The 10413-nt window shown below is 35.7% G+C and overlaps 1 protein-coding gene across 1 annotated transcript; it reads right to left on the bottom strand.

Moving 5' to 3' along the window:
* Nucleotides 1-2825: 2825 nt before the first annotated feature.
* On the bottom strand, nt 2826-10156 carry LOC142337729 (uncharacterized). The gene is made up of 3 exons (XM_075387200.1): nt 9618-10156; nt 9006-9478; nt 2826-4061 (listed from the first exon to the last, which is right to left on the bottom strand). Exons 1-3 carry the CDS (start codon nt 9658-9660, stop codon nt 3063-3065), a joined length of 1515 nt encoding a protein of 504 aa, XP_075243315.1. The 5' UTR covers nt 9661-10156; the 3' UTR covers nt 2826-3062.
* Nucleotides 10157-10413: the final 257 nt, after the last annotated feature.

Raw genomic sequence — 10413 nt, 5'->3', positions numbered from 1 at the left:
CCCGATCTCCTGAAGTCTGTAGGGCAATTGTCGGTTATTACCCCTAGCACCCAACGTCTCCAGGTTGTGTAAAGGCTGGGCTCTTAATTGACCGTAAGATTATCAGCTCCGTAAGGATCGAATGCTAATAAAAACGTCCATGCTATGTTAAAACATCGGCCAAAATTAGATAAAAAATAATGCTCGAAGATATATTAGAAGGACAAATTTCATCGGACTTTGCAAACTCAGACCAATAGAGCAAAAACACATGATGAGAATCAATATCAGCCAATATCGCACCAAACAAAATAAATTATCTAGTGCTGACAATCGGGAGTCAAGAAAAAGTATGACAAAAATGATGGTTGGCCCACACAGCACCAGACACTCTTGTTTATGTTTCAGATAAAACAGATTAAAACAGCCAGCATTGTAAAACGCTGAAACATGGTGAGAAATTGAATCGGCCACAATTTAATTTCATCATTCTCCTTTATGAAAACAAATCAAAAACAACACCGACCAACACCAAAAATATTTACAACTCCATAATGAAGAAAATAGCTTAAAATTACACAAAAATTGTCTAATATTTTCTTCGGGTGCTCAAAAATGCTTCCAAGGGTACTATTACTGGCTAGTATAATTGAGAAAACAACTTTAATCTTGAAAATAACATTGGAATTAATACTAAAAAAACTTTGAAATTGTTAGGGGTCTAAGCAGGAGCAACAACTGTGAAAATGGACCAGTAATGGATTCAAACCACCATTAAGCTCTTACTAGCAAGCCTAGTGTGCTACCCATTTACTCCAACTGGTAGTAAGCTCTCGAACTTGGTAATCTCTAACCCGTTCTCACGTTTCTTTCTTGTTCATCAAGGCTTCATTTCTCTAGCCACGTACATGTTGAACAAGGAGAGCTTCTTGTCAAGCTTATCTTATGCACAATTTACAGTAGGTAGTAGGTTGTTCTCTCTCAACCTTCTAACAAAAAATTCAAGTCAGTAACAAAAAAATAAGCTCAAACGCAACTGAACTAAAAAATCAGAATAGCTCAATTACTTCTTTATATAATATAAGGTCACCTAAAAACAAAACCTTTCGTCTATGCAAATAAGAAACACTGAAATTCCCACATAACAATAGGCAAGCCATCATAGGCACAGAAACGTCTTGAGGCACAGAAAAACAGAAATTGAAAAGCTGCCAGAAATTGGTCAAAATGATTGCAAAACTTCTCAATTTTCTGTCACATTTTACAACGAAAAACATTGATGAATTCCAATAGAACTGTAATCAATTGGTACTTATATTTGATTTCGAGCAAAAGGCGTACTTCAATTCCCAATAAATGAAAACAGAATAGGCATAAAAATCGCTACAGTAGTAAACAATAAACCAGCACCTGCAGATAAACTTTCAAAATCCTTTTTCTATAAACCTATAAAAATTCGTATATTCCTATAAATTCCTATAAAAATTCCTGTAAACAAAGCCTAAAATTACTACTATAGTTATTTTAAGGCTCTTAACGAAAAAAAGAAGTCCATACGTGAACAAAAAATCAGCTCATTTACCTAAAATTTTTAGACAACCTCAATTTCTCGCTCTCTCGAACAGAGGTGCAAACAAAAATCTATTTTTTAATGGATCCACTCCTATATTTAAAGCTACATTTAAACAACTCTAGATGGTTTCACGCATTTCATTTCCTTCAAACTCACTAGAACATATTAAAAAAGACACTTCTCTAATAGTCCTCTTGGAGTCGTAATAAAAATACGTCAAAGTTACTGTTGTTCGGCTCATAAAAAGACAGCGCTCCAATACAATCCAAATTCTTTGAATTGTAAAAGAAAATAAAATGAGACCAATCATAGCCCGGTTATGGCTTCGCGGCTACTAAGAAGATCCCAATGCAATAATAGCCGACAAATTTGTCTCGCTCCTGAAATCTCGAAAGCATTGATGGAGAATCAAAGCGTCAAATTGATGGAGAATCCAAGATCTCACCAGAACATCTAGCTCTATTACCTTGCACCTGCAGTTATCCTTTTAATCATCCAGAAGTCACCTTTTAAGCAAGGTAACGCATTTTAATTTAAAAACTAATCCGTTGAATGACCTAAAATTTTGAGCTGACATATAGCTACATGCAGAGAAGAATGATTATCAAAATTTAATATTTTATCAATTAAGACAACTGAAATTAAACTTTTTTGATTTTTTTGTAAAAAAACAGCTACAAGAAAAAGTTTTGTAAAAACAAGCTGGAAAACAAGATTATCAATAGCCTCATTATTAACCATGACCTTGGTCCAATGAACTTTTTCTCGATTTCATAAGTCAAATTCTCACACGACAACTGAACAACAGAAGGATATCTCAGTTAAATTGAAAAGCTACAAGAAAAAGTTTTGTAAAAACAAGCTGGAAAACAAGATTATCAATAGCCTCATTATTAACCATGACCTTGGTCCAATGAACTTTTTCTCGATTTCATAAGTCAAATTCTCACACGACAACTGAACAACAGAAGGATATCTCAGTTAAATTGAAAAGCTCAAAATGTCAGCTCAAAATGTAAGGTAATTTTGAGCTGACATATAGCTACATGCAGAGAAGAATGATTATCAAAATTTAATATTTTATCAATTAAGACAACTGAAATTAAACTTTTTTGATTTTTTTTTGTAAAAAAACAGCTACAAGAAAAAGTTTTGTAAAAACAAGCTGGAAAACAAGATTATCAATAGCCTCATTATTAACCATGACCTTGGTCCAATGAACTTTTTCTCGATTTCATAAGTCAAATTCTCACACGACAACTGAACAACAGAAGGATATCTCAGTTAAATTGAAAAGCTACCTTCACAGCGGACTTTTGTGATAAGTATAACAAGTAGCCGGTATATTGAAATCAACCAATAAAACGTCACAAAATAACTCATTGATTTGAAAGTTTGGCTAATATGGCTTTCTGAAACTTCGGCTAATATGGAATTGTTCATTGTAAAAAATAAAGTGAATTTTATTGCAAAATAAATTGAATTATCTGTACAAATATTGAACATTCTATTAAACTTCAGACGCCTCTCCAATTGATTGAAGTGGCTCGTCATGGTAGTGCATTAAACTTGTAGCTCTAGCTTTAAATGAAATTAGCTCTGTAGTGCTATTAGGATCACTATAATTCTTAGATGATTGACTTTTAGGAGTTGGGTTCTCTTCTACTTTAGCAGCTGATTCTTTTGAGGAGCTCGATTTGTTATAATGATTGACAGCCTGGGGGGTCATTCTTGATTCAAACACTACTGATTCGCCCCAGTAACTGGTTTCACGTTTGATGGCCCTTTCTAGAGTCGGTTTCCCTTCGATCTTTGATATCTCGCGTTTCAAAACCATTCCGATTTCAGTATCGGCTCCAGGTACTGCAACATTTTCAGTGTCTTTATCGAATTCGAATCCTTTCGTAGATATACATCTTCCGCAAAAGAAGCCCCGTATTTTATACACAATTTTCTGCATAGTTTCCCAATCGGTAAGAATAACGAAAAATACAAACATGTTTGACATAATAAGACAACTGGCTGTAACAATGAGCATAACCAGCGGCTCCATGAAAAGTGGCACGCCGATTAACTCATGACAATTTTGAATTGAAGAACCAAATTTAAAATACTCTGGTTCAATTATAACATAGTAGAAGTAAACACAAACATATGTCGAGAGAATTACAAACGACAGCAATGCAGTAGCGAAAAAGACGAAGTTAAACTTTCTGTTAATTTGCTCTTCATCTGAGGAGAGAAAAGCGTTGAACAAAAATCCCTGAAATGAGAACCATTTTTCTCTCTTGTGCTCTGATACGAGTAAGCCAATCAGAACAGCCCTGCAGAGCATAAGAAATGTTAAGGCATAAACCGAGAGAAACCCAGTTATGAGGTAAAAGGGTGAGAATAGACCCGCCATAAGGGCAAATGGAAGAATGTTTCCCATGAGAATGCAGAATATCCACGCAGTGTGAATTGTGTTCTCAATTGGACGCGATAGTTTTTCGCTGGCAGGGTTCGTATACTAAAACATGAGTTTTATTATATGATTCAAAACTCAATAAAAACAAGAAAATGTAAGGTTTTTTGCTTTTCCGAAAGCTAGTTGGGAAAGTTCAGCTTGTTTGTTGTAATCAAAGTCAAATCTCCTTTCAGAACTCAATCAATTTTCGATATTAAGGAATTATACAATTTTTTTCCAAAATTAAAAGCACCACTTTTTTGCAGCCCCTTACCCTACCAATGGCCGAAAACATCGCACCTTGTAGACAGCTCATTTATTGACATATTGCATATACGGTTGTCGATCGCCTACTCAGACATGGCATTTTGATTCTTGTGTCTTAAACAAAACTGGTATTTACATACCACTGAAATATGAGCCACGAACAAACAGAACATCAAACTTAGTTTACTTTGCTTGAAGAATTTCACAAAAGAAGGCAACTTAAGATGTTTGCTTAGCTCTACGTAAACAGACCGTAGAAACATTTCCGGGTCTCAGCTAGCAGCGCCAAGCATGAACTCAGCGACGGGGATAAGGTTATCAATTCTTTTGAATTATTTATATAACTCAAAGACACATTCTTTCACTCATAATATGTCTAATGCCGACATTCATCACTGGATCACGAACCGTCACAATTAAATTCAATTCAAAAACTAACATCTCAAGCAATGTTTCCATGGTTTGTTATTTATAAGACTGTTGAACTGAAAAAGTTTCATAAGGCAGTCAAAAAGGGTACTGCAAAAAGTTTACAAAATTAACAAAAATGACGAGTTATGCTAATACGATTTTAAAAAAAATCAGATATACAAAAGTGTAAATTCCCAATATTTTCTAGCAAGACCAAATGGAAAAAACGAGATTAATGTGCGTTTGAAATGTTTCCAATCGTGGGATAAACACTCAAGAAAAAAATAGTTTAGATAGATAGTTTACATGAGCGTAATGTACTCAAACATGATTTTTCTCCTGCCAGGTGTATAGGTTGACGAGTATTTATCAATTTGATAGTCTGCTTGCTTTCAGAATGATTGATACATTATTTTTGAACATTGACACCTCATATGCAGATCCGATTCTCTGATAAGTACCAAGATCTGGCAAAAACGAAATTTAAAAACTCAGAATACTTAATTCATCCAAATTTAAAAAAAACAGCACATTATTTGCCAAATATTCCCACAATTCTTTGTTTCTGCTCTACAAGCTTTGAGAATTACCACCTTGAATTCAGATTTAAAGACGACTTCAAGTATTATTAAACATTGAAATTCGACGTTTTTCAACATTTTAACACTGATTGATAACTTTTTAATCAATTTTTTGAAATTCTGAGAATTCTAGAAGACGTTTAAGACCTAGAACTAATTACAGAAGAAGATTAAATTTAAGTTTTCCAGCAAAAATCACTAATCTAGTAGTGACCTCATTTCAAAACAAACACTGCATATATTTTGTCACTACCAATTGACACAGCATCATTTAAGGGCGTCTACCGGTATCAAATTTTTGAGTAAATTTACTCGTTTTTATTACTTTCGAACTTCGCAGACGAAAAAGCGGTGCCCTATATGGAAATTCCAGTCAGTATTTTTCAATTTTAAACTGGAAGTTGAGAAGTGAAACTGCTTTTCACCGCAAAATATGTTTGACGAAAACACGTTCCGCAAAGAATTATGCGGCAGATTAACTGCAGTATAATCCCTCATTTTAGTAATCTTAAAACATTAAATCATAAATTTAGCGGCAAAAGTATTAAAATTTTGTGAAATGCCCTTAAAGCAAAACGTAAGTACTTTTCACATTTAATTGGTCCTATTTTTCATTGTAGGGCTCCGCTAATTTTAACTGCTTTGTGGAAACCACTTTCGAAAAATTTGAGCGCTTTCCGCAGTGAACGAAAGTCAGCACCTGAAAGCGCCAGCCACTTTCTTTGGAAGTAGTTTTTTTTCGGTGCCAGTAGACGCTCGTAATGATTGAAAAAATTCTAACAAGCAGAGTTACGCAAACAGTGAGCAAATGCAAACAGCTCCAGTAAAAGGAAAATCTACAAAACGACGAGAAAATAGAACATACACGGCGTTTCGTTTGGAAATGCTCAGGACACATGACAAAACAGAAATTCTCGACTGCCTTTGAATCAATGCATAGGTATCCAATTTTATTAAGTACCGGTCGACAGTTACAGTACCTACTGGTACTTTGTGTCTTCAAGATCAAGATCCGACAGATGTTTAACTTCTTTCAATCAAATTAAGACAAAAGAACCTTCTTGAGACCCAGAAGTTTCAGCCAAAGTTGCCTGCCCGCTATTAAATTGAATGCTTTGTCCGCCCGTAACTTACAAAACCTTATAAGATGAGAACAGCATAAACGCAGAAATTTTTTAATAATGAAAAAGAAACAGCTTAGTTAAATACGTTTCCGATGTTGTCTTTCATAGTTTATCAAAATTGAAAGTGTGGCTATATCTAATTCCGCTTTCGGAATACCCCACCCAAAATAAAACAGGAAAAAAACCCAAGGGAAAACCCCCCCACCGAAAGAAACCCCCGAGGAAAAAACCCCCAATTGACTGTCAAAAAGTTGTAGAAATAAAAATAAATGAATTCTAACACAATAACACGGATAAAAATCAAAAGATGGAACCAGTTTCTCGTAAAGCAAGTCGTAGACAACTCGTAGACCTTAAGCAACTGGCAGACATGTTTGAAGCAATTGCTCGCAAACATTCTTTTGGTTGATTATATTCTTTTCGTGTGCGGCAAAAGCAATTCGATTTATTCTGCCGTGATTCTCACTTTCTTCAACTACCTGCTTCCCCCCTTTTGTTGTGCCACGGTACATTCTTGAAGCGCTTGTTGTCTGTGCATCGTCTCCAAAAATTTCCAAACACCGGGCTTGTTTTTTTTGAAGCATCGATCCAAAACCTCTATGAAAACCTTTCATCGCTCTTGCGAACTGAGGTTGCGACGGCAAGGATTGATAGAAACGACTATTCATCTGTTGTTTTCGATTGGTGTTTGTATTTCTTTTCTGAATCTTTTTCGCTTGTTGCGTACTCAAGTATAATCATTCGAGTCTTGTGTTGTTGAAAGTATGGCTATAACTAATTCCGGTTTCGGAAAAAACCCCACCCAAAATTAGACAGAAAAAAGCCAAGGAAAAACCCCGACCGAAAAAAAACCCCAAGGAAAAAACCCAAGGATATAAACCCCCACTTGACTGTCAAAAAGTTGTAAAATCAATCAAAATATAGGAATTATATTCTAACACAATTACACGGATAAAAATCAGAAGATGGCAACAGTTTCTCGTAAAGCAAGTCGTAGAAAACTCGTAGACCTTAAGCAACTGGTAGACATGTTTGAAGCAATTGCTCGCAAATATTCTTTTGGTTGATTATATTCTTTTCGTGTGCGGCACAAGCAATTCGATTTATTCTGCCGTGATTCTCACTTTCTTCAAATACCTGCTTCCCCCCTTTTGTTGTGCCACGGTACATTCTTGAAGCGCTTGTTGTCTGTGTATCGCCTCCAAAAATTTCCAAACACCGGGCTTGTTTATTTGAAGCATCGATTCAAAACCTCTATGAAAACCTTCCATCGCTCTTGCAAACTGAAGTTGCGACGGCCTAGGATTGATAGAAACGACTATTCATCTGTTGTTTTCGCTTGGTGCTTTTATTTCTTTTCTGTATCTTTTTCGCTTGTTGCGTACTCAAGTAAAATCATTCGAGTCGTGTGTTGTTTCACCAGCTGTCCATCTAGCTTCTGATAAAAAGCCTGTCTAAGTGACTCATTTTGAAAATCAGCCCGTTTCATCCTCTGAGCTTTTAAAAGACGATTTTCAATTAGATTGGAGCTGTGGTCTTTAACAATTGTGAAAAAGTTATCATTTCGTTATATTCCGCTGTAAAATGAAACTAAAGCTGAAAAGAGAGCTTAAGACTTTTGAAGAGTGAAAATGAAACGCGGTAAGAATTAAACAAAAGTCGGGATTTTAAACCTTAAGCAACTCGTAGTGAAAAATCTCTCTTTATAAAAACCTCACTCCCAAAGGACGTTCCCACACATGTGGAGTACTTGCTTGTGGCTTTCCTATGACAATTTGAGGTATTGAACCGAGAGTGAGAATAATAGCATTTTAATCATCATAGACATCTTTTACGCTAATATGCTATGCAAAAAATATGAAAGATTAAAATGTGGTTTAGACGGTACTATTCTTGACTGATTTTTTAGTCAGGGGTAGGTTACCACGGTACCCCACCTCTTTTACCCCCCATTTTTCTGAGTATGAACCTCATCTGTTATAGAGGCCTCAAAATGAAATCTTTCGAAAATAAAACTGACAATCATATCCCATTGGTGACACTGAAAAAAATAATTTATAAAGTTAAAGCGTGAATACGTAGCGCAGAACGTGAAAATTACGCGGACTTTCTTAGGCGTGCGTGTTTAAGTTTTTGATTTGATGGTTTTCATTTCAATCTCATTGTCTTTCTTTCGATGATAACATGGGGCTTTTCCTTGGGGGATTTTTTTCCTTGGTTTTTTTTTTCCGTGGGGGTTTATTTCCTATTAAAAACAGGTGAGGGTTTTTTCCGTGTGGGTTTATTTCCTAGACCCACTAATTCAAAGTGGAACTCATTCTTTATTTCTCAGTCGTACGCAATTGCAGTCTTAAATAATTTTTTAATCAAAATAAAAAGGGTTTGATAAATGCGGGGTTCGGATGAAAAGAGCAGCTGAATGTGCCGTATGATGATTGATCTAGTATTTGAAAAATTTATAATATCGATATTAAATAGATATTAAGTGTTACATCCCTAAAATGAACTTTATACATCTCATGCGTCAACTTTTCGTCGCGAAAATGAGAAGCTACCAAACTTAATAGTCTTTTATTTTGGCAACGATGATATAAGTAAGAAAAAAATCTGTCCCTTGTTCTTACCCTCTGAACTGCATAGCAAGCTGCAGCAATGCTCAAACTCAGAGATATGATCTGATTCGCACAGAAACACCCATCAGAACAGATATAAAACGTGTTCAGTACAACTTGAGGTATGCACTCAAGGAAACACAGGGTCAGTTTTGAATAACAAGTCGGTTTCCTGGCACCATGCACCCGATCTTCTTCCCCATAAATCTCCACTAGTTTCAATACAACAGGCCCGAGGGTGAACACTGTCGCAAACGTGAACAGAATCTGTCTGGGTCTCGAACACCATACCGCTTTCGCTTCTTGCTTTCTCAACCGTTGAAATATAACAGCGCAACAAATAATATGGGATATGAAGAAAATAGTAAGCAGCGTTTTCGCTCGGTCCGGGCGATCCTCATTGTAATACTCGTATATAAGAAAAAGGTCTGTTATTGTATCTCCAATTGGCAAGCTGATTGCTTTAATTGTACTCAACACTATCTCTGAAACAGTTCATTCAAAACGCTCGAATATTGATTGCCATCTATTAAATTCATAAAAACAAGCATCAAACAGCAAATCAAAATATTTCACAGCTTCCGTATAAGTTTATGTTTATCTGAAGTAAAAAGCACTACTTACTTGTATACTTCAAAATCTTTTCCTTTTTGGAAAGGCTTTGCATTCTAATTTAAAGTTTGTATTTCAAATGTGGCACACATAACGAAATAGAACATAAAACATCAAGAACTATCTACAGTGGCAAATCTGGTAATAGTATTGTCTTTGTAAGGCATTTAGCTTTCTCAACGGCAAAATTATAATTCCTTATCTACAGCAAACTGTGCATGCACGAACATCAATGTAACACTAACTACAAGTGATTTATTAGCCTACAACACCAACTGGTAATACAGAGAGTAAGACACTTCTCTCGGACATCTAGCTTTCAAAATAGCTGTGCGTAGGGGGTTTAAATTACACGACTAACGCAGGTTGTCGAGATAAGGTTAACGCTTAAGGAATCCTGAGACAATATAGTCACGTCATGATGATGAAACTTATGAAAGACCTCTTGGCTAACTACTTCCGGCTTGGCTATAAAAAACAGCTACACAACTAATAAAATAACCGACTAACGTCGGGCGAATTGCTCCCAAACCACCGGCGAGCGGTTGGCTTTGTCAGTAGCTAGCCACAGTTTAGTGAGGCCAGCTTTCGCTTGATTCGACTCTGCGACTTTTAGGTTTCTAGCCTTTTCAGTAAATAAATCAAATAAAAAATTGATATTTTAAAAAACTGCAACAAATCAAAAAAGTTCCCAGATTTCGCAGTGAAAAAGTTATTATTTTGACTCTGGATTTATGTCAAGTAACTCATCTGCTTGACTTGAAAAGCTTCGTTGGCCAGTAATGATCGTAGAAGGATAGATATTCAA

This window comes from Convolutriloba macropyga, chromosome 4 (genome assembly GCF_964194025.1).
Source record: "Convolutriloba macropyga chromosome 4, txConMacr16.3, whole genome shotgun sequence".
In the NCBI taxonomy this organism is placed as follows: domain Eukaryota; kingdom Metazoa; phylum Xenacoelomorpha; order Acoela; family Convolutidae; genus Convolutriloba; species Convolutriloba macropyga.
This window is presented reverse-complemented; position numbering and strand designations above follow the sequence as displayed.